The sequence below is a fragment of the Mastigoproctus giganteus genome, chromosome 8 (genome assembly GCF_048544385.1).
Source record: "Mastigoproctus giganteus isolate SK-2022 chromosome 8, ASM4854438v1, whole genome shotgun sequence".
Taxonomy (NCBI): Eukaryota; Metazoa; Arthropoda; class Arachnida; order Uropygi; family Thelyphonidae; genus Mastigoproctus; species Mastigoproctus giganteus.
In genome coordinates, this window is record NC_143582.1 from 123628226 (window position 1) to 123653398 (window position 25173).

A 25173-nucleotide genomic window follows, 5' to 3' on the forward strand; every position below is an offset into this window, starting at 1 on the left:
CCGGTAAGGCTTATGGCCAGTCCGCCTCTGTCGATAGAGAAAAAATATGAAATTGGGAAACGCTTTGAGCGAAATGAAAGACCAATGTGATATTGCACGTTCTACAGACCTAAATGGGGCAACGCCGAGAATTACAAAGAATGCAGAGAAAATAAAAACAACTTTCATAGCAGGAACAACTCAAAGTGTAATTAAAAACCATTAGATTAAGACACAAAGAATTGGAAGAGATGCAACGGCTGTCAACTGTTTGATAGAAAATCAAACAAAAAACAAGTTTGCTTACGATTGAAGCAAAAGCATTAGCAATATTTTATTACGTAATAGTCGTAATAAAATACATAAGTATTTTATTACAACTATTACGTAATAAAATATGTAATAAAATAATCATAATAAATTACGTAAGTATTTTATTACGATTATTTATTGTGTTTGGTAATGTTTTGGTCACAAATGTGTGTTCAAACTTGGGTGGTCGGCACTTAACCCTATTTTTCCCATAGGGCCTGTTGTTTATATTGCACGATTTTGCATTGCACGAGGGTTTCTAGGAACACAACTATCGTGCTATACGAGGACTGACTGTACTGCATATGGGTAGAAGTAATCCCAGAGAAACCTACCAACTGTGTACGTTTTCTACAAAAATTGTTTTCTACTTCCACTTATGGAAGTAGAAAATGAAAAAGAACTGGGAGTAATTGTGCAGTCAGATATATAGTTTTCTGAGCAATGCAGACATGCTGCCAGGGCAGGTCATGGGGTGTTGTCAATGATATACAGGAATTTTGTTAACAGGGAAAGGAGGTGATTGTCCCTGTGTATAAGGCAATGGTCAGGCCACGCTTTGAGTACTTTGTGCAGGTCTGGAGGCCTCATTTTAGGAAGGATGTAGATTTGCTTGAGTGTGTACAGAGAAGGGCAACAAGATTGGTGAGGGGAATGAAGGGATCCTCTTACCAGGAGAGGCTTAAGTTCTGCAAATTGCAGCAGCTGGAGACCAGGCACCTGCGAGGTGATCTGATTGAGGTCTATAAGGCCTTGAATGGGTTGAGCATGCTGAATTCTGATGGGATTCTACCACTTCTTTAGATTACGAACATAAGGGGGCATAAATTGAAATTGAGGAAGGACAGATGTAGAATAGATGTCCGGAAATTTTCCTTTAGCCAGCAGATGGTTAACTGCTGGAACAAACTTCCATCTATCGTTGTGGAAGTTGATAGGTTAAATAAATTTGAGGAACTGGACAAATATTTAGAGGGGATTATTTTGTAATTTTTTTTTTTTTTTTTTTGGCTGATGCTGCATAAGCTCATATGCTTGCTTTCTTGCATCACATGCCACTACTACTATTACTACAACTGCCACCACCTATCTGTTTACTTGGTAATTTCAACAGTCACTACCAATTGTGGGGATCTTCCAGCATGTATATGAGAGGCCAGTTAATTGAAACATTCCTGGATAACCACAACCTGACTCTGTTAAATTCTGGCTCTCCAAATCATATTCAACTATCTACAGGTACTTTATCAGCTGTAGATTTATCCATATGTTCAGCATCTCTTTTTCCAAGCATGGAATGGTCAGTGCTGAATGATCAATTCCACAGTGATCATTTTCCTATCATCAGTTTGATTCAAACACAAGTCATGTCCTGTCCTGTTCTAAAGGCCGTAGTTCTTAGAATTTTCATAAAGCAGACTGGAAAACCTACTCCACTTGCGTCCTCCTACTCGACAACCAGTATGTAGACGAACAAAATATTGATGATGCAACCAATCACATTACCAGCCGTATATTATCAGCAGCCAAAATTTCCGTTCCAAAATCCGACCAGTTCAAGCAGGTACACCAAAACCAGTGGTGGAATAAAGATTGCTCCAAAGCAAAACGCGTAAAAAACCGTGCTGGGAACCAGTTTTGCAAATTCCCGTCTACTGACAACCTAATTGTTTTCAAAAAACTGAGAACCAAAGCAAAACAAATTAGAAAAAAAGCAAAATGTGACTCCTGGATTAATTTTGCTTCAACTATTAACAAAAATACTAACACTCGGATTATCTTGAAAAAAATGCAAGATCTCAATGGAAAATTTCTACCGAGTTTAATAATACAATGGAATGGAATGGGCAGGACCTATCCTTTTCTACTGACATTGCAAATGCTTTAGCAGAATCTTTGTATAATAGTTCCGCCTCTTCCTCTTATGTGACCTCCATTCAATGCATTAAAACTAATCAAGAACGTAGAAAATTGAAATTTTCAACTGATCTCTCACTTCTATATAACCAGCCCTTTACTCTAGCTGGGCTCAAGGAATCCTTGAGCAAATCTCCAATTAGTGCAGCAGGACATGATGGCATTCACTACAGTATGCTGAAACATTAGTATGAAGCTGATCTGTAGTTTTTTCTTCTCTGCAAGGAAGAGAACTTTAGAGCAATTAAATACCATCCAGCTCAGTGCTCTGAGAGTTTCTCTAGGGGCTTTCAGAACCTCCCCAGTTCAGAGCCTTTATATTGAAGCCCACGAACCACTCTTACATCTTCAGAGGAAAACATTGCTTTTGATGTATGCTGCAAAAATCCGCACTCTTCCTGCTCACCCTAGTTGGAAACGTCTGTACAATACCAAATGGGAGTCATTTTACAATAGTAAACGAAATGAAAACAGATCTGCTGCACTTAGACTTAAAGAACTGACTCAAACGTAGAACATAGAAATCGGCAATACGTATCAGATCATGATACCCTGAACCACCATGAACAAATATCCCTGCAATTTACGATGACTATTTCCAACAGTGGGGAGAAGAACACCTTGTCTCCCTTCAATATCGCACAGTTACGTGAAACACTGCTTCAGGCCTGTAAGATCTATACAAATGGATCAAAAACTGAGACCAAGTAGGTGCTGTGGCAATCTTCCTGTCATTCACAACTCCTGTCTCATTACCTGTAGAATGCAGTATCTTCACTGCTGAGCTTTATGCTATTAACTTGCTCTGTATCACATTACTGAACTTAAAATTATGCCTATTTTCATATACACTGACTCACTCAGTGCTGTCTCTGCCATAAGAAGTACAGGTCGACCATCACTAATCTGGCAACGTTGGGGACTATGGGGTGCCGGATTAATGAGTTTGTCGGATCACCGGTGGTTATTTTAGCACATACAGTTTACCCAACAGCAAAACACCTCATCCTACCTTTAACACATTGACTGCCAAGCTAGTTTAAGAAAAAAATTCCCCGGCGGCCAAAAATATTTAGCAAATAATTTGATTAGTAATTCTAAAATAAATATTGTAATGTCAGTGTTGCCGTATTTTGCTTAAAATATCAAAAAAAAGAGAAAAGAAAAAAAAAAAAAAAAAAAAATTTTTTTTTTTCTTTTTTTTTTTTTTATGTCACATATATGTGGCCCAGTAGGTTACTTTATTTTTGAGAAGCCATGTCAGCCACATGCATGTGACGCTATTACGGCATACATATGAAGGTCGTTTGTGATTAGTTTATTGCATGCACGGCGAGCACTGCAATAAAACTAATTGCGATGAAATAAACTCTCAAACATCACAATACATTTGTCAGTATTCTTAGAGATTTTGTGAAAATGAGTTTGTTAGTGCACTGTATCATCCATCTCATATTGTGTTGTGTTTTTCTGCAAGTTTGTTGAAAAAAAAAAAAAAAACTAAAAAGGAATGGCTATAAGAAAATTACTAAAATAAGAGGAACCGAGAGAAATTCTGGAATTTATAATTAAGCAGAGTTAAACATCTCGCACACAGCTGTCGAATTTTTTCTGAAGTTCAACTTTATCTGTTATGGACAATTTATGGTGTTTGCGGTTTACACCATGAGAGGCACTTCCTTTATGCATTGGAACCATGGCTGGGGCTAAATGTGAGAAGGTTATAATAATAAATGCAGAAAAACAAGTGGGAATGGTTTGCCCGTGTTTACGAATTCGCGCCAACATCTGATGCTGCAACCAATGCTACCAAAACAGTAACGGCAGGTCGGTGCGCCGACTCAGAAAATTTGAAATTACGTTCAGGGAAATTATGTCCGAATTAGTGGTGGAACTGGATTTTTTTTTTTTTTTTTTTTTATGTAAACCCCAAACGCGAGAGGTATTAGAACCTATAGTACTTAGTACCATGCTTGGTTTGGAGGTTCAGAAAACTAAAGAAGATATTTCTTGATCTTGGACTTGAACTTCTGTTAGTGCACTGTATTAGTAATTTTCAGGAAATACGTATGAAGGAAGGTTGTTCCAGAAAATGGCAGTTGAATAAATAAATGAGGAAGATGAAAAGTTGGTTTTGTGAGTTTAAAGTTGGACAGCAAGTTGGTGGTGGCACGTATTTGGACTGTTTTGAAAGAGAAAGCGGGAATTATAGAAGCCAATTTGGAAGAACAGTGCCCATGGAAATATCTGTAGAAGAGGCATGCAGCAGAAACAGTAAGTCTGTGAGACTGTTAGAGATGAATCATTAATTAACCTAACTGCCCTCTTCTGAATGGAATCTAGAAGCCTGAGAGAGGTTTTTTGGGGGGGGGGGGTCCATGGCAGGTCGGACTTGCAATTTATACAGAGTGAGCAGCTGTTTGCAAGAAAAGTAATGCTGAGAGTGAAAGAGAAAACCAAGTTTTTTAGATGCAGAGGAAGCAATATTTGTAATGTGCTTGTGCCAAGAGAGATTAGAAGTCAGGGTAATCCCCAAAAGAGATATATCATATTGCCTAGAAATCGGAGTGTCACTAAAGATAAGCATAGGAGCAGAAGAATCCTTTTTGCGAGATATAAGACAAGACTGAGTTTTAGAAGGGTCGAAATCAACTAAGTTGTCTTTGCCCCACTGGTGAATTACCTGAAGATCGGCATTTAAGGAATTGGTAACAGATTTTTGAGAAGTTGAAGCTCATTGAACAGGGCAAGGTTTCTCAAAATGGAAAGTGGAATGCAATGTGCTATCATCGGCAAAACTTTGAATAGGATTTCCAGTCAATGGAAGAAGGTCATTAATATATAAGAGAAAAAGAGTGGGGGAAAGAACTGAACCTTGTGGGACACCAGCATTAGTGGAAAAGTTAGAAGACAGAGAGCCATCTACCTTCACCCTCAGTGAGCAATCAGAGAGAAAACTAGATAGCCAATTACAAAAAACAGTTGGCAAACCATAAGATGGAAGCTTGTTTAGAAGACCTTTATGCCAAACATGATCGAAAGCCTTTGAGATGTCAAGGGCAACTACTTATGTTTCACCGAACCTTTCCATTGAATTATTCCATAAATGGGTAACATAAGCCAGATCATCACGCAGTGGATCGACACTGATGGAATCGATACTGGCGATCTTTGATCGACGGAAGGTTTCTAGGTAGTTTAAGGGTTGGTGGTTAATTGATTTCTCCATTACTTCAGAAACAGTAGAAGTAATTGCAATGGGACGATAATTGGATGGGAGGGATTTCTCACCCTTTTTAGGAACTGGCTAGGTATGAGCAAATTTCCAAGCAGAAGGAAAAACACCTTTGGAATAAGAAAGTGAATAAAGGTGGCAAAGAATAGGAGTAAGTTCAGGAGCACAGGTTTTGAGAACAAGTGGAGAAATACCATCGGGACCTGGAGCTTTCTTAGCATCAAGATTCGTCAAAATCCTTCTGACATCCTTTTGACGGAAGACCACAGGAGGCATTGAATGGAGCGTGTTGGGAATGGTTGGAGGTATTTTACCAAGATCATTAATACATGAGTTGGAAGAAAAATGGGATGCTAGGTCAGCTTTATCCTTGGCTGAAGTGACAACAGAACCATCTGCCCCGTGTTTACGAGTTCATGCCAACAGTTGATGCTGCTACCAAAACAGTAGCGGAAGGTCAGTGCGCCAACTCGAAAATTTGAAATAACTTTCAGGGAAATTATGTCCGAATTAGTGGTGGAACCGGATTTTTTTTCTTTATGTAAACCCCAAACACGAGAGGTATTAGAACCTATAGTACTTAGTACCGTTCTTGGGTTGGAGGTTGAGAAGACAAAAGAAGATATTTGTTGAACTATCTGTTGTTCTGTTGTCAGAACCATCTGGCCCATGTTTACGAGTTCGCGCCAACAGCTGATGCTGCAACCAACGCCACCAAAACAGTAGCAGCAGGTTGGTGTGCCGACTCAGAAAATTTGAAATTACATTCAGGGAAATTATGTCCGAATTAGTGGTGGAACCGGATTAGTGATGTTCGACCTGTAATACTGAATCATCTCAACCTGTAATAAAACAAATCCATTCTAAATTTCTTGCTTGTAATGAGTCAAACCAAACTGTGACATTCTGCTATATTCCAGGACATTTACTTTCCTAAATCGGATAGAAATATATCATAAAATAATTTTTTCATATTCACCATTAGAAAGACAATATGGCCGTAGTAGCCTATGTGTCGTTAAACTCAACAACAAATAACTTTTCCATGATGTCTTTTTCTGCATGACTTAGACTTTAGGGCTGGTCAGAAAAGTGGCAGCTACTTTTTTAATGCTGCAAAATACAAGGTCTAATATTGAGGAATGGCAATTCCAAAATAAGTTGGGATGAACTCAAAAAATAATTACAGTATTTGAATATTAGAATTAGTACATTATACCTCATTGTAGACAGAAATTTAGAACTTTTAATTAATAATGATATACATAATTGACAATACCCAGGTGCTTTGGAGTACTATGGTTCCTTTTTCTGTGGCTAAATGCTAAATCTTTCAAGAATTCATTGAACTAATTCATAACAATACAATTAAACAACGTGTAACAAAACAAAACTTCATTTGATTAAATTTAATCTAATGATTTAATCATTAGGTTAAAACATTTCTCATATATATTTTTTTTATGAAAACCCCAAACACGAAAGATATTAGAACCTATAGTATTTAGTACCATGCTTGGGTTGGAGATTGAGAAGACGAAAGAAGATATTTGTTGACATTAGACTTGAACTTCTGTAGACTGTAATTTTCAGGAAATACGTACGAAGAAAGGTTGTTCCAGAAAACGGCAGTCAACCCTTCCCTATCTCTTCCATCATGCAGTATGATTGATGACTTTTGAGGTTATGATGAACGTCGTGGCGAGATCCAATATTCCTTACATTTCGAGGGTACAGCTCTAAAACGGTTTTCGCAGGCCGGCCGCTAGTTAGTACACCGGACCGAACCTATTGGTAACTCTCTAGGAGGCTTCCGGATCAGCTAGTGTATAATCTTGCTACCTCTACTCTGCCAGATAGTGACTGGAGGGAGTCCGAGTAGTGTGTATGCGGGGAGCATTGTCGAGGCCACGTTATGTCAAGGATCTGGGTATATTCTTACCACATGTACGCCATATCCAAAAATTTCATTACTTCATACAGCATGTCCCACCCACTTTTTCTTACTATTGAATACACCATGAATTGTCAAACTAATAGAACAAGCTTATCTGCGAAAAGATCTAAACCTCCCAAGGATTTCCTAATTCATTTCACAAATATACGTGGTCTCAATTCTAATCTCAACGATGTCCATTTCCACTTGCAGTCTGCCAAACCCCATGTACTTTTTCTGACAGAATCTCAGTTATCGGTTGATTCAACTACTGCTCATCTCAGATGCCCAAATTATTCGCTGTATGATTCCTTTCGCCTCAAAGGTGGTACTTGTGCATATGTCCGTTCTGATATTCCCTGTCAGAGACTGGGCAATTTGGAATCTCCTCTCTTTGATCTTCTCTGGCTTAAAATCTCTCTACCTCATTGTGTCAAATTCATCTGTTGTCTCTACCGTTCTCCCAACTCCACTAATCACTTGGAGCTCTTTGACTTCCTCTCGTTGCAACTTGACTTTCTCCAGTCCAACTTTCCTAACAGTGAGGTAATTTTCCTTGGTGATTTTAATGTTCACAACTCCAGCTGGCTTCCGTTTTCTAGTCACACCGACCCAGCAGGTCGAGATGCTGAGGCTTTTGCAATTACTAATGACCTAGCACAGATTGTTCATTTACCTACAAGAATACCGGACAATCCGAATCATACAGCCAATACGCTTGATCTTTTTCTCACAAACAACCCTTCTAAGTACACGGTCGAAGTGAGAGGTCCTTTAGGCACTTCAGATCACAACTTGGTGATTGTCTCTTCTCCAATGGAACCTTTATCTCATGGCTATTCCCAACCTCGTGTTGTTTGGCATTACAAGAATGCAAAATGGGATGACCTGCGAGACTTCTTTTCTTCTTTTCCTTGGTCGGATTACTGTTTCAAAACTCCTGATGTCAACGCTTGCTCAGATTGTGTCAGTGAAATTATTCTTGCAGGAATGGAATCCTTTATCCCACACTCCACTTTAAAATCTCGTCCTTCATCTAAACCTTGGTTTTCCAATAAATGTGCTAAGGCTGTTCAAGAGAAGAATGTTGCATATCGTAATTGGCTTGTTTCTAATTCTTCAGGTTCATTTTCTGCCTACACCAAAGCTCGCAACAATTGTAAAGCAGTTATTAATCAGTCCAAACTAGAGTTTGAACAGGCTAAGAGTAGAAAACTTGCTTCTTGCCCTAATGGTAGCCGAGCATTCTGGTCTCTTGCCAAAGCTATTGGCCGCAACTTTTGCCCATCTCTGCTTCCACCTCTGTCCAAACCAGATGGTTCTGCTGTCACTTCAGCCAAGGATAAAGCTGACCTGTTAGCATCCCATTTTTCTTCCAGCTCATGTATTAATGATCTTGGTAAAACACCTCCCACCATTCCCAACACGGTCCATTCAATGCCTCCTGTGGTCTTCCGTCAAAAGGATATCAGAAGGATTTTGATGAATCTTGATGCTAAGAAAGCTCCAGGTCCTGATGGTATTTCTCCACTTGTTCTCAAAATCTGTGCTCCTGAACTTACTCCTATTCTTTGCCGCCTTTTTTCACTTTCTTATTCCAAAGGTGTTTTTCCTTCTGCTTGGAAATTTGCTCATATCCAGCCAGTTCCTAAAAAGGGTGACAAATCCCTCCCATCCAATTATCGTCCCATTGCAATTACTTCTACTCTTTCTAAAGTAATGGAGAAATCAATTAACCAACAACTCTTAAACTACCTAGAAACCTTCCATCTGATCAACAATCACCAGTATGGATGCCGTGAGTGTCGATCCACTGGGGATATTCCGACTTATGTTACCCATTTATGGACAAATTCAGTGGAAAAGTTGGGGGAATGATATATATATATCTTCTGTATTGATACGTCTTCTTTATTTTAATAAAATTTTGTTTTCATTCAACAGATTCTATGATGTATTATCTGTCAACCCCAATTGTATTTAAAGAAATTATTTTTATTGACTAACTTGGTAGGTGCTTACTTCTTTGGTGGGCTGTATGTATTTTGAATTTTAATAATGTTAATATTTTGTTTATTGCTGTGACAACCCCCCCTCCACTAAGATCCTGTAGAGCTTTGGGTCATGAAAAATAAGGAAGTATTGATTATATTAATACACATTCATTTATATACAAATGGCTTAAAAGTGAACCATTAGAATTACTGAATTTTGTAATAACAATAATAATAGTATTTTTTTTTTCTTGGTAAAAATGCTACTGCTTTCACAAGGTAGCTGTATTTTAATAAGATTTTACATAATTGTATTTTATAGAGAGCAGTTTCCATGTGAAACAGTCCAAATACTAAATGATCACTGTGATGAAGTTTGGTTTTGTAGATTTTCTAACAGTGGTTCCAAATTAGCTACTGGATCCAAGGATAGTACTGTTATTGTCTGGGATGTTGATCCTGTAAGTGAGTTTTCTATTTCTAAATTTTTGATATATATATATACACACACACACACATACACAGGGTGTCTCAAAAATACACGGCATAACTTCAGGAATGAGTTCCTCATATGTACACAAAAATATTTTATATCAACATAGTTCCGGAAATGCTTGGTTTCCAAGTTTTGAAGGTCTATCTATGACACTTAACTGTTCACATCACCTTATAGTAATTGTTCAAAATATCCACCTTCTGCCTGAATACAGGCCTCACATTGACGTCTCATGGACTTGCGAAGATGATGCCAAATTCCTGGCATGTTTCGTATTGTCTCACAACTTGCCACAATTCGAATGTGGAGAGTTTCCACATCAGCTACCAGAGTCGAATACACCAATGACTTTAAATGGCCCCAAAAGAAGAAATCTAGTGGGTTTAAATTAGTGAGCATGGAGGCCAGGCAGTTGGTCCACCTCTACCTATCCACCAACCAGGAAACCTTCAATTCAGGTAATTGCAGGCTAAGTGGCTGAAATGAGCGGGAGCACCATCGTGCATGAAGTGTGCTTGTTGACAAATGATCACTGGCGTGTCGTCCAAGAAATCAGGCGTGTTGTTTTCCGGAAAGTTTCTGTACGCTTACCCTGTGAGTTTGTTTGGAAGTATATGGGGCCCAAATAACTTATCACAAAAAACACCCACCCAGATTTTGAGGCTGAACTGCTGTTGATGTGATGGAAGAATTGCATATGTGTTTTCGTCAGCCCATACATGCTGATTGTAAAAGTTTTGAATTCTGTCTCATGTGAACTATGCCTCATCTGTGAATATTACTAAGGCAGGAAAGTGAGGAGTTGTACCACGCTGCTGCAAGAATCACTGGCAGAACATTATTCTCGCAGGGTAATCTGCTGGTGACAAGCCTGTATCCGTTGCAGATGGTAAGGATATAGTTGGTGTTCTCGCAACACTCTCCAAACAGTCGAAGGTTGAACAGCCAGTTGCATTGCTATTCTGCGTGTGCCAATTCCAGGAGTGGCATGCACAACAGCCAAAATCTCTTCCACTACTTCAGGAGTCATAGATCTTGGTCATCCTCTGTCGGCAGCATGAGTGTAAAGGTCCCATGTTCACAAAGGCGGCGATGGATACCTTCAAACGTTTTCCTGTCTGGATGTCTTCGTTCTGGGAACCTTTCGTGGTACAAACGACGAGCCTCCAGAGCATTCCCGTACATAAAGTGCATATCCGCTTGCTCCTGATTTGAGTACATGGCTGCAATGGAAAACCACCAGATTCTGTCAGTACCTTGTGATGAAGGAAATCATCTGCGGGAGATAAGACATTCTGGTTAATAACTCCGGAACCAAGCATTTCCGGAACTATGTTGATAAAAAATATTTTTATTGTCTACATATGACAAACTCATTCCTGAAGTTATGCCGTGTATTTTTGAGACACCCTGTATATATAATATCGGTGTAGATACACCATAGATAAATCTTAAGAAACTACGATGGTATGGTGTATCTACACCGATATTATATAGATATTAAACTCTTAATTTTAACTTATTATGCCTTGTGCATTTAGTTATTTTTTAATATTATCATATAAACCTTTTGGCATCTCTCATATTGTGTGATTATCTTCACAACTGGGTTGTCATGTCTGCAATACCAGGGTACCTGCCCACCCACCGATGAGAGGCCAAATAGCTTTGAAACGGTGCCATCTGAGTGGTGGTATTTGCTGAGAATTAGTAGTAGTAGTGGCATGTGATGCAAGAAAGCAAGCGTATGAGCTTATGCAACATTTAGTTATTTTTTAATATTATCATATAAACCTTTTGGCATCTCTCATATTGTGTGATTATCTTCACAACTGGGTTGTCATGTCTGCAATACCAGGGTACCTGCCCACCCACTGATGAGAGGCCAAATAGCTTTGAAACGGTGCCATCTGAGTGGTGGTATTTGCTGAGAATTAGTAGTAGTAGTGGCATGTGATGCAAGAAAGCAAGCGTATGAGCTTATGCAGCATCAGCCAACAAAAAAAAAAAAAAAAAAAAACACAGCATTCCCTCCAAATGCCTGTCCAGTTCCTCCTTAAATTTATTCAACCTATCAACTTCCACAACGACAGATGGAAGTTTGTTCCAGCAATTAACCACCCGCTGGCTAAAGGCAAATTTCCGCACATCTATTCTACCTCTGTCCTTTCTTAATTTGAATTTATGCCCCCTTAGGTTCGTAATCTGAACAAGTGGAAGGATCCCATCAGAATTCAGCATGCTGAACCCATTCAAGGCCTTATACACCTCAATCAGATCACCGCGCAGTTGCCTAGTCTCCAGCCACTGCAATTTGCAGAACTTAAGCCTCTCTTGGTAAGAGGATCCCTTCATTCCCCTCACCAATCTTGTTGCCCTTTTCTGTACATGCTCAAGTAAATCTACATCCTTCCTAAAATGAGGCCTCCAGACCTGTATGCAGTACTCAGTGCATGGCGTGACCTTTGCCTTAGACAGAGGGACAATCACCTCCTTTTCCCTGCTGCCAAAATTCCTATATATCATTGACAAAACCCCATGACCTGTCTGTATTGTTCAGAAAACTTCATATCTGACTGCACCAATTATTCCCAGGTCTTTTTCATTTTCTACCACCTTAAGTGTAGTATTACACAGTTGGTATGTGTCTCTGGGGTTACTTCTACCCACATGCAGTACTTTGCATTTGTCAAGGTTAAACTTCAGTTGCACTTCTTAGCCCATCTGCCCAAATTTTCTAGATCCTGTTGCAGTAGCACACTGCCATTACTGTCATTAACAACCCTGCCAACCTTTGTATCATCTGCAAACTTTGGCACTAAGCCTGATATGCCTTCTTCAATATCATTGATAAATATACAAAACAACAGTGGACCCAACACCGAACCCTGTGGGACTGCACTAATAACATTAGTCCACGAAGAGCAGCACCCATTGATTACCACCCTCTGTCTTCAAGCACTTAACCATCCTTTTATCCATTGTCGCAACTTACCCTTAATACCATTCTGCTCCAATTTGTATAATAGTCTTCCATGCACAACAGTGTCAAAAGCTTTCCTGAAATCCAAATTATTTTTTGCATCCAGTTCTTTGTAACCACATAATATCCTATCAAATTTGTCAGACAAGACTTTCCCTTAAAAAACCCATGCTGTGTCTGAATTATTGCTGCAGTCTTGTATAGATGATCCTGCAATGCATCTTTAACCAGTGACTCCATTATTTTACCCAGATCAGAAGTTAAACTAATTGGTCTAATTACTTGTCACCCTTCGATCCCCTTTTGTGAATTGGGGATACATTTGCACAACTCCAGTCCGTGGGGACCTCCCCTGAGTCCAAGGATGCTCTCACAATTATGGCCATTAGCATTAGTAGAGGCATTTGATGCAAGAAATCAAGCTTATGCAGCATCAGCCGAAAAAAATAAATAAATAAAAAATAACCACTTCCACTTCACCCCTCTGTTCGTTCGAAATACCTGTCCAGCTGAGCCTTAAACTTATTTAGGCTATCAACTTCCACGACAAGGGATGGAAGTCTGTTCCACCAACCAGCGACCTGCTGGCTAAAGGCAAATTTCCACACGTCTATCCCTACATCTGTCTTTCCTCAATTTGAATTTATACCCTCTCAGGTGATTATTCTGAGCAAGAGGAAGAATTCCATCAGCATTGAGCATGCTCAAACCAATCAAGGCGTTATACACCTCTATCAGATCACCTCGCTGGTGCCTAGTTTCCAGACACTGTAATTTACAAAACTTAAGCTCTTTCTTCGTAAGAGCACCCCTCTGTTCCATTCACTAATCTTGTTGCCCTTCTCTGTACTCGTTCTAGCAGCTCTACATCTTTCTTTAAATGAGGCCTACAGGCCTGTATACAGTACTCTAGGTGTGGTCTGACCATTGCCTTATACAAGGGAATAATCACCTCCTTATCCCTGATAGAAAATTCGTATATATCATTGACAATACACCATGAGCTATTCTTGCAGCCCGTCTGGACTGCTCAGAGAACTTCATATCTGCCTGCACGATCACCCCTAAGTCCCTTTCATTCTCTACCACTATCAGTGTAGTACCACAGAGTTGATACATTGCTCTGGGGTTGCTGTTTCCCATATGTAGTACTTTACATTTGTCAATGTTAAACTTCATTTGCCACCTCTCAGCCTTTCATCTGCTCAACCTTTCCAGATCCTGTTGCAGCAGCATAGTGTCAATAGTATCCTCGACAACCCTGCCAACCTTCGTATCATCTGCAAACTTCGACATTAAGCTTGATATACCATCATCAATATCATTTATAAATACAGAAAACAATAATGGACCCAATACTGAATCCTGAGGGACTCCACTAATAACATTTAATCCACGATGAGCAGTGTCCATTGATTACCACTCTGTCTTCTCTCCCCCCTCAACCACCCCTTTATCCATAACAGCAATTTGCCTCCAATGCCACACTGCTCCAATTTGTGCAGCAGTCTTCCATGTGCAACAGTATCAAAAGCCTTTCTAAGATCCAAGTATATAATATCAAAGTTATTCCCTGCATCCAGTTCTTTTGTGACTGCATCATAGTATCCAATCAAATTGGTCACGCAAGACTTCCCCTTAGCAAAACCATGCTGTGTCCAAGCTATAACTGAAGTCTTGTCTAGATGATCCTGCAGTGCTTCTTTAACCAGTGCCTCCATTAATTTTCTGGGAACAGAAGTTAAACTCACAGGTCTATAATTACTTGTGTCAGCCTTTGATCCTCCTTGTGAATTGGAGTCACATTTGCACATCTTCAGTCCATAGGTACTTCCCCTGAGTCCAAGGAAGCTCTCATAATTATGGCTAAGGGTTTGCTTACTTCCTTTGCTGCCTCCTTTAATATAACAAGATAGATCCCATCCACCCCAGGTGCCTTTCTTGTATTTATCTTCAACAATTTCTCCTCCACTTTACTCTCAGTTATTACAAGATTCTCTAGCTTACTGCCAGAGTGGAATACACTGCTGGCATTTCCCCCGCTGAATAATTCCTCATGTGTGAATGACGATGCAAAATATTAATTTAGTTTGTTAGCTACCTAAGCTGGATCATCAACAGTTGACCCATCGATATCAAGTGGAACAATCTGATTCATCCCCTTCCTACTAGAGTTTACATAAGTAAAGAACTCTTTGCTGTTTTTCTTTGCATCCCTTGCCAAAGATATCTCGTAATCGGCCTTCGCCTGCCTAACCTCCTTTGTAACTTGGTTACAGATCAACTTGTATCTATCATAGGCTTCTGTGTCACGTGTTAATTTGTATGTATCCCATGCATTTTTCTTCTCTGTCATATGTCTCATTAGTTCATCTGACATCCATTTAGGCCTAAACCTTGAACAATATTTCTTAGTTGGTATGTAAAGCCTAGTAGCTTCCAAGATAAGTTCTTTGAATGCTTCCCATTTTGAAATTGCTGTTGGTAACATTATCAGTTGGCCCCACTGTATAGAATTTAAATACTGTCTCAGTCCATCGTAGTCGCCTTTACGAAAGCAATAACCCTTCCTTTTACTCCTAATGGTAGTTACCTCTTTGAGTAAATCATACTTCAGCAGACTGTGATCACTGCCACCTAGTGGTTCATTTATCTGCAGATTCTTAATGCATGAAGAATCACTACTGAATCAAATCAAGAGTATTACTCCCACTAGTTGCTCCCGAACATGCTGATGTAGAAAACAATCATCCAATAAATTCACAAAAGATTTGCTAGTGTGTGAGTGACCAGCCCCCCAAATTCCAGTCAATATCTGGGAAATTAAAATCCCCCATTATAAGACTCTCTGATTTACTGGCCCACTCTATTTCCCTGTACAGTTTCTTATTATACTCATCAGAGTCATTAGGCCTATAGCACACTCCTACTCTCAATTTTGATCTCCCAATGCTTATGTCACACCAAACTGACTCGACACTGCACTGTCCAGAGATGTCGACTGGCTTCACTTCCTTGGATTTTATGTATTTCTTAACTAATAGCATAACCACTTCTCCCTTCCTATCCTGTCTATCCTTTCTGTAGACATTGTACTCCCCAAATTCTAGTTCTGCATTCCTTATATCTGTGTGACACCACATCTCTGAAATTCCAACAATATCTGCCTTTGGTGTTTTGAGCAATACCTCAAATTCATCAAATTTATTTACTAAACTCCTAGCATTGGTGTTCACGCTACTATACATGCACATGTTCTTTTTCTTAGCTACCCTAACACAACCCATGTGTTTACTTGTGCCCCAATGATTCCCAGCAGTCTCTGAAATATCCTGCATCTTATTTTCCAGGCTGCTGCTCCTTCCAGTAGAAGCAGTGCAAGAATCACTTTCACCTATGCCAGTGGTTACTGTTAATCTATTAGTCCTTGTATGCCCCCCAATCTAGCAGTTTTCCGACCCACCTAACACTGGCTAGATAGCATCAGCAAACATTCTTGCACCCTTTCTATTTAAGTGTATCCCATCCCTGTAGAAGCAGTCTCTCCTGTTAACAAGTACAGACCAGTCTGAAAAAAATTCTACACCTTGAGCCTTGCACAATCTTTCCAGTGCCGAATTGATCGACAGGGCTCTCATCATATAGTCCCTCCTATCGTGTCTGGGCAGAATTGCAGACACTTTCAAATTCACGGCTTTTTTGAACAGTAACCTGTACTTGTTAAGTAATTCAGCTTTTGCAGACACTTTCAAATTCACGGCTTTTTTGAACAGTAACCTGTACTTGTTAAGTAATTCAGCTGGTCTCCTACTCTTAATATCAGTAGTGCCAACGTGTACAACTATATCACCTTTTGTGACCTCAAAAGATGATATCCGCTCTACGTCATGATGGGTTTGCTTAGTTGCTTTGCCGCCTCCTTTAATATAACTGGATAGATCCTATCCACCCCAGGTGCCTTTCTTATGTTTAACTTCAACAATTTCTCCTCTACTTTGCTCTCAGTTATTACAAAATCATTATGCACCCTGCTACAATTTGATAACCTTCTGCCATTTTTAAACTTTAATAACTTCTCATGTGTGAATGTAGATGCAAAGTCATTCAGTTTTTTGCTATCTGAGCCGGGTCATCAACAGTCGAACCATCGATATCAAGTGGACCAATCAAATTCATCCCATTCCTTTTAAAGTTTATATAAGTAAAAAAATTCTTGCTGTTTTTCTTAGTATCCTTTGCCAAAGATTTCTCGTAATCTGCCTTCACCTGCCTGACTTCCTTTGTACATGATTACAGACTAGCTTATATTTGCCATACACTTCTGAGTCGCTTGATAATTATCCCATTCATTTTTCTTCTTTGTCACAAGTCTCATTAGTTCATTTGATAACCATTTAGGCCTAAACCTTGAACAATATTTCGTAATAGGTATGAGACTTTTAGTAGCTTCCACGATTAATTCCTTGAATGCTTCCCACTTAGAATCCTGATTGGGAAGCATTCAAGGAATTAATCGTGGAAGCTACTAAAAGTCTCATTGGTAACATCATCAGTTGATCCCACTATACATACAGAGGCGCCTCCGTAGCCAGGTGGGAAGGAGCAGCAGTGCGTAGCACACGCTTCTTGATTAGACCGGGGTTCGAGCCCGTCACCACCAAATACGGAGGATGCGGAAAGGTTAAGGAATGACCACCGCATATACTGGAACAATATGGCCTTAGTTGCTAATGCTCCTAAAAACCAAAAACAACATCCCACTATACAGAATTTAAAAACTGTCTGAGACCACTGTAACCCCTCGCTCCAGGTCGCTACTTATTTTATTAATAGTCTTCTCTATTAGTGGAGCGTTACTTATTTGAGATAGTGCAATACCATGGCAATTTGTTGTGAATGAAGAGCACTATATGAGATACAGAGCAAATGATGCCTCCCACTCCCATACTACCATCGTAGTTTCTTGAGTTATCTGTTGTGTATCTACACCGATATTATATAGATATTAAACTCTTGCTCTTAACGTATTATGCCTTTTGCATTTAGTTATTTACACTACCCTAACACAACACACGAGTTGTGTTAGGGTAGCTAAGAATAGAAATAGGTGCATGTATACTTGTGTGTACACCAATGCTAGGAGTTTAGTAAATAAATTTGATGAATTTGGGGTATTGCTCAAAACATCAAAGGCAGATATTGTTGGGATATCAGAGACGTGGTGTCACACAGATATAAGGAATGCAGAACTGGAATTTGGGGAGTACAATGTCTACAGAAAGGATAGACAGGATAGGAAGGGAGAAGGGGTTATTCTATTAGTTAAGAAGTACATAAAATCCAAGGAAGTGAAGCCAGTGGACATCGCTGGACAGTGCAGTGTCGAGTCAGTTTGGTGTGACATAAGCATTGGGAGATCAAAATTGAGAGTAGTAGTGTGCTATAGGCCTAATGACTCTGATGAGTATAATAAGGAACTGTACAGGGAAATAGAGTGGGCCAGTAAATCAGAGAGTCTTATAATGGGATATTTTAATTTCCCAGATATTGACTGGAATTTGGGGGCTGGTTACTCACCCACTAGCAGGGCTTTTGTGGATTTATTGGATGATTGTTTTCTACATCAGCATGTTCGGGAGGCAACTAGAGGGAGTAATACTCTTGATTTGATTATCAGCAGTGATCCTTCATGCATTAAGAATCTGCAGATAAATGAACCACTAGGTGGCAGTGATCACAGTGTGCTGAAGTGGGATTTACTCAAAGAGGAAACTACCATTAGGGGTAAAGGGAAGGGTTATTGCTTTCGTAAAGGCGACTACGATGGACTGAGACAGTATTTAAATTCTATACAGTGGGACCAACTGATGATGTTACCAACAGCAAATTCAAAATGGGAAGCATTCAAAGAACTTATCTTGGAAGCTACTAGGCTTTACATATCAACTAAGAAATATTGTTCAAGGTTTAGGCCTAAGTGGATGTCAGATGAACTAATGAAACATATGGCAGAGAAGAAAAATGCATGGGATACATACAAATTAACACGTGACACAGAAGCCTATGATAAATACAAGTTGATCTGTAACCAAGTTACAAAGGAGGTTAGGCAGGCGAAGGCAGATTACGAGAAATCTTTGGCAAGGGATGCAAAGAAAAACAGCAAAGAGTTCTTTACTTATGTAAACTCTAGAAGGAAGGGGATGAATCAGATTGATCCACTTGATATCGATGGGTCAACTGTTGATGATCCTGCTCAGGTAGCTAACAAACTAAATGAATATTTTGCATCCACATTCACACATAAGGAGTTATTTAGCGAGGGGAAAGCCAGAGGTGTATTCAACTCTAGCAGTAAGCTAGAGAATCTTGTAATAACTGAGAGTAAAGTGGAGGAGAAATTGTTGAAGATAAACACAAGAAAGGCACCCGGGGTGGATGGGATCTATCCAGTTATATTAAAGGAGGCAGCAAAGGAAGTAAGCAAACCCTTAGCCATAATTATGAGAGCTTCCTTGGACTCAGGGGAGGTACCCACAGACTGGAGATGTGCAAATGTGACCCCAATTCACAAAGGAGGATCAAAGGCTGACACAAGTAATTATAGACCTGTGAGTTTAACTTCTGTTCCAGGAAAATTAATGGAGGCACTAGTTAAAGAAGCACTACAGGATCATTTAGACAAGCCTTCGGTTATAGTTCGGACACAGCATGGTTTTGTTAAGGGGAAGTCTTGCCTGACCAATTTGATTGGATACTATGATGCAGTCACAAAGGAACTGGATGCAGGGAATAACTTTGATATTATATACTTGGATCTTAGAAAGGCTTTTGATACTGTTGCACATGGAAGACTGCTGCACAAATTGGAGCAGTGTGACATTGGAGGCAAATAGCTGCTGTGGATAAAGGGGTGGCTGAGGGGGAGAAGGCAGAGAGTGGTAATCAATGGACACTGCTCGTCGTGGACTAAGTTATTAGTGGAGTCCCTCAGGGCTCAGTGTTATAAGCTTAATGTCAAGCTTAATGTCGAAGTTTGCAGACGATACAAAGGTAGGCAGGGTTGTCAAGGACACTACTGACACTATGCTGCTGCAACAGGATCTGGAAAGGTTGAGCAGATGAAAGGCTGAGAGGTGGCAAATGAAGTTTAACATTGACAAATGTAAAGTACTACACATGGGGAAACAGCAACCCCAGAACAACGTATCAACTCTGTGGTACTACACTGACAGTGGTAGAGAATGAAAGGGACCTGGGGGTGGTTCTGCAGGCAGATATGAAGTTCTCTGAGCAGTGCAGACAGGCTGCAAGAGTAGCTCATGGTGTATTGTCAATGATATATAGGAATTTTTTTAGCAGGGATAAGGAGGTGATTATTCCCTTGTATAAGGCAATGGTCAGGCCACACCTAGAGTACTGTATACAGGTCTGGAGGCCTCATTTCAAGAAGGATGTAGAGCTGCCTGAATGAGTACAGAGAAGGGCAACAAGATTAGTGAATGGAACAAAGGGGTGCTCTTACGAAGAAAAGCTTAAGTTTTGCAAATTAGAGTGTCTGGAGACTAGGCACCAGCGAGGTGATCTGATAGAGGTGTATAAAGCCTTGAAAGGTTTGAGCATGCTCAATGCTAATGGGATTCTTCCTCTCGCTCAGAATAATCACCTGAGAGGGCATATATTCAAATTGAGGAAAGACAGATGTAGGATAGACGTGTGGAAATTTGCCTTTAGCCAGCGTGTGTTTTGTTGGTGGAACAGACTTCCATCCCTTGTCGTGGAAGTTGATAGCCTAAATAAGTTTAAGGCTCAACTGGACAGGTATTTTGAACAAACAGAGGGGTGAAGTGGAAGTGATTTTTTTTTTTTTTTTTTTGGCTGATACTGCATTAGCTTGCTTTCTTGCATCAAATGCCTCTGCTAATGCTATTTTTAAATATATATATATAAAAAGCAATATAAGGGGAAAGTAAATATCTATTTTTGATATAGTAAAATAGTTGTAAAAAGGTTGTAAGAGTTTGAAACAAAATGTGGAATATGAAACTCCATATATAAGCACAACAGCTTAAAAAGGATGCTAAGTAAAATATATGGTTATTTAAGAATATATTGGAGAAAGAGTCCAGTATTCAATACGTATTTTGCCAAACCTAGATGGTGATAGAAAAGTAGGAAGAGTGAAAAGAAAGAAATAGCAGTATAGAATAAGAAAATTATTTCTAATGCCATAAGGTAAGTCACAAGTATAATTTTATGAAATACAGCCTCCAGTTTCACAGGCCTTGATTTAATGGAATAAAAAATTTCACTCACAGTAGAGTGTGTTTATGAGATAGGGAATGCTGGGAATTCGTGATAACTACAGCTGACAGGCATCCCTAGTCAGTTTATGGATAAGCTCGGTGTCATATCGTGCCTTGTATCTTTATTATAATTTCACTTGCAATGTATCATCATAACCTAAGAAGACTGAAAGAGAAAGTGTGGTCACCTGACCATTGCAAAGAAATTAAAGTTGTTAGAGAATTTCGAATCTGGTATGTCTCTCTCTTTTCCTGCATTTATGAGGAATATTATGGGATAGGAAAAAAAACATGTCAGATATTGTAAAAAATCAAAGCTGAGTAGTTTTGAGTTGTCACTGTTATCTTAACTTTGGCTCTTGCTCTTTAGTTCCAACTCTGAACAATGTTTTTCCAAGCACTTCATGGTCATACTAAATTATCTTTTACGAAATATGTTCTCTGTATCAGTTACATTTACACAAAGAATAATATTAGAACAGTCATTATGAATATAAGAACATACTTAGAAAATGACTATGTGTATACAAGGAACAATGTGAAAACAGAAAGAGCAAGAATTCTAGGAGATATAAAAAATCAATGGCAGGAGTTATGGCAAAACTCCGATAAAGGAAGACAAACCCACTTGTTTCTGCCGAGTGTGGAAACAGTGGATATAAAGAAAAAGCCATGGTTACAGTTTGGAATTAATGCGATATTCCTAATAACAGGTCATGGACTGAAGTTTAAATTGTTTGAGCTGGGTTTACATGAGTCTGGGTTGTGCACATGTGGGAACCCTGAAACATCAAAACGTATAATGTTGAATTGTGTCCATTATACAGACACTAAAGCTTTCCTGCAAACTAAGATAGGAATTTTAATGGAAGAGACGCTTGTGAGTATGTTTATAAATAAGGATAATTTTAAATATTTTAATGTTTATGTAAAGGAAGTCTTTAGAAGACGAAAGATGCTACTAGATAGTAGAAGCTCGTCTCCCCGAGGCAGGAGCGGTAACTGTCCTGATTAGGAGAAGTAATTCTACTAAATTAATAGAAGTTCTCCTTCTCAGGACAGGCTAAGAGCTCGTAGCACAAAAAAGTTGTGTTGTTTGATTTTAGTTTTAATTTTAAATTTTTTCTTAATATAGCCCCCATAAAGATTTCTGACCGGATAAGTCTATGAACCTAGCCATGGATGTGCTTCGGCACCGGGAATGGTAGGTTTAAGGAGCTTTGAATGGAATGTATCAGTTACATCCGGTGGGTGCGGGATGTGCATTTGCCACAAACAGATAACTTAAATCCAGGCTTAGATAAGGGCACCGGGCAGCAGCTGCCTTGTATTGGTGGTGGTATAAAACCTCACACATGTTTTTAGGCTAGCTTTGTAGAGGTTCTATGCCAAAACAGATGAACTACTGTAGGTGGAGATGGGCTTTTGCCTAGGAGCCGCCCTTGATTCTGGGATATACATATGCAATGCACCAGGAGATAAAATATAATATAGCATCTTATATATTATGCGTAAGAAAAATGCTAATGTATATAAAATTGTATATATGTCTTCTTGTAAGTATTGTATATACAGTAAAAGTCCAAAAATCCAGACTTTCCGAAAACTCACAAACTTTTTAAATTTAGTGGACTTTTGTGTGTGAGCGCATGCATGAGTGCCACAGATGCCCAGCGACAACAAGCAAGCTTGTGGTCACCATTTTGAAATGAGCAATCAAACCATGGCAGCGCTATAATTTTTGTCCTACTCTTTCCTTTTACCCTATATAGCATACATATTTACAAGCACATAATAATGGCTCCTAAAATAGATAAACTTCAAAGAAGAACACGTTGAAATTGAGCAATACTGCTTTAATGGAAACATACAACATCGGAAAGTCTACAATTTACAATATAAAAAAGGCAAAGAATAAAATTCTAGAATTCACAGCCTCGTCTGAGCCTTATAGTAAAATTTCTGAGAGAAAAAGTTTACATCGGCCAAAATTAGAGAATCTCGATAAAGTGTTGTACGAATGGTTTTTGCTTAAACGATCGGATGGTATGACAGTTTCTGGTCCAATGCTTATTGCCAAAGCAAGGTCTTTTAAGGAGAAAATGAGTATTGAATCAGAGTGCACATTTAGTGACGGATGACTTAGGAATTTCAAGACTCGTCATGGTATTAGACAGTTAAATATTGCTGGATAAAGACAATCAGATGATACACAAGCAGCAATAGAATATAGTGCAACATTTGAAAAAATTGTATCAGACTATGACCTTACAGCTGAACAAATTTTTATAATGCTGATGAAACAGCAGTTAACTGGAAGTGTTTGTCACAAAAACTTTGGCTGAAAACCAAGAATGAAATGCAACAGGGTTTAAGCTGATTACCACTCTCTGTATTCTCCCACTCAACAATCCTTTTATCCATTGTAGCAACTTACTCTTAATACCATTCTGCTCCAATTTGTACAGTAGTCTTCCATGCGCAAAAGTCTCAAAAGCTTTCCTGAAATCCAAGTATATGATATAAAAAATATTTTTTGAATCCAGTTCCTTTGTAACCACATCATAGTATCCAATCAAATTTGTCAGACAAAACTTTCGCTTAACAAACCCATGCTGTGTCTGAATTATTGCTGTAGTCTTGTCTAGATGATCCTGTATACATTTTTAACGAGAGACTCCATTATTTTACCCAGAACAGAAGTTAAACTAAGTGGTCTATAAAGCATTCAGGACTGAAGCCTCAAGCTATGGAAAAGTCTAGGCTATGTATAAGTATAGTGCAAAAGCACCAATTTTGCTAACATTCTGTTAATTCAGATTTGGCTATGTATTATTGATGCTTTCACACTGTACTTATACATAGTCTAGACTTTTCCATAGCTTGAGGCTTCAGCCCTAAACGTTTTATACTCTAAACACACCATCGGGCATCTCTCATATTGTGGAGTTATACTTCATAACTGTTTTGCCATCATTGCATCACTCGGATACCTACCCACGTACCGAAGAAGGGCCAAATAGCCGTGAAACGGCACCAGGGGGAGCCTGATATGTCCGGAGTTTCCAAGAATAGGTAACAACAGTCTTCTCCACTGGGGAAGCGTTGCCTATTCAAGGAGTTTGAGTTTTTGAGTGGTGTGAGTTGAAGGAGTTACTGTCCCTTTCATTCTTCTACACCATTTCTTTTCCTCTTCCACTCCTACTATTACTTTCCCTCTACCTTTTTCTTTTCTAAGTCTAATAGGGACAAGTGGATAGTCGAGTTATCCCACACATATGCAAATAGCCCTGAAACGGTGCCGTCTGGGTGATGTTATCCATCTGAGAATAAGTAACATTAGTCTTTTCCTCAGGTGAAGTGTTACTTATTCGAAGTAGTGCAATGTCATGGCGACTCGTTCTGAAGGTATTCACAATATGAGATATAACTTAAAATGATGCCGTTCTGCTAACATTGTGTTAATTGAGATTTGGCTATGTATTATTGATGCTTTCGCACTATACTTATACTAAGTGGTCTGTAATTACTTGTGTCACCCTTCGATCCTCCTTTGTGAATTGGAGCTACATTTGCACATCTCCAGTCCATGGAGATGTGCATGCTTCTATATAATATAATTATATAATTATGACAGCATCATTACAATATCATTTAACTCCATGTTAGAGTTTAATTAGTTTCTGACTTCCACTTTCCTACAGAATTCCTCATGCTTGAATTTAGATGCAAAATACTCATTCAGTTTGTCAGCTATCTGAGCAGGATCATCAACAATCGAACCATCGATATCAAGTGGACCAATCTGGTTCATCCTGTTTCTTCTAGCGTTTAAATAAGTGAAGAAATCCTTGCTGTTTTTCCTGGCATCCTTTGCCAAAGATTTCTCGTAATGTGCCTTCGCTTGCCTAATCTCCTTTGTGACTTGATTACAGACTAGCTTATATCTGCCTTTGGCTTCTGTGTCGCCTGATAATTTCATGCATCCCATACATTTTTCTTCACTGCCATGAGT

At 39.1% G+C, this 25173-nt stretch overlaps 1 protein-coding gene across 3 annotated transcripts in view; it reads left to right on the plus strand.

The window, feature by feature from the left end:
- LOC150081797 (WD repeat-containing protein 26) overlaps window positions 1-25173 on the plus strand; it is a 597339-nt gene that overhangs the window by 304090 nt on the left and 268076 nt on the right. For all 3 annotated transcript variants that reach the window (XM_090378893.1, XM_090378894.1, XM_090378895.1), the window contains one exon: window positions 9696-9834. In XM_090378893.1, the coding sequence (XP_090235019.1) occupies window positions 9696-9834 (139 nt within the window). The remainder of the gene's footprint in view (window positions 1-9695; window positions 9835-25173) is intronic.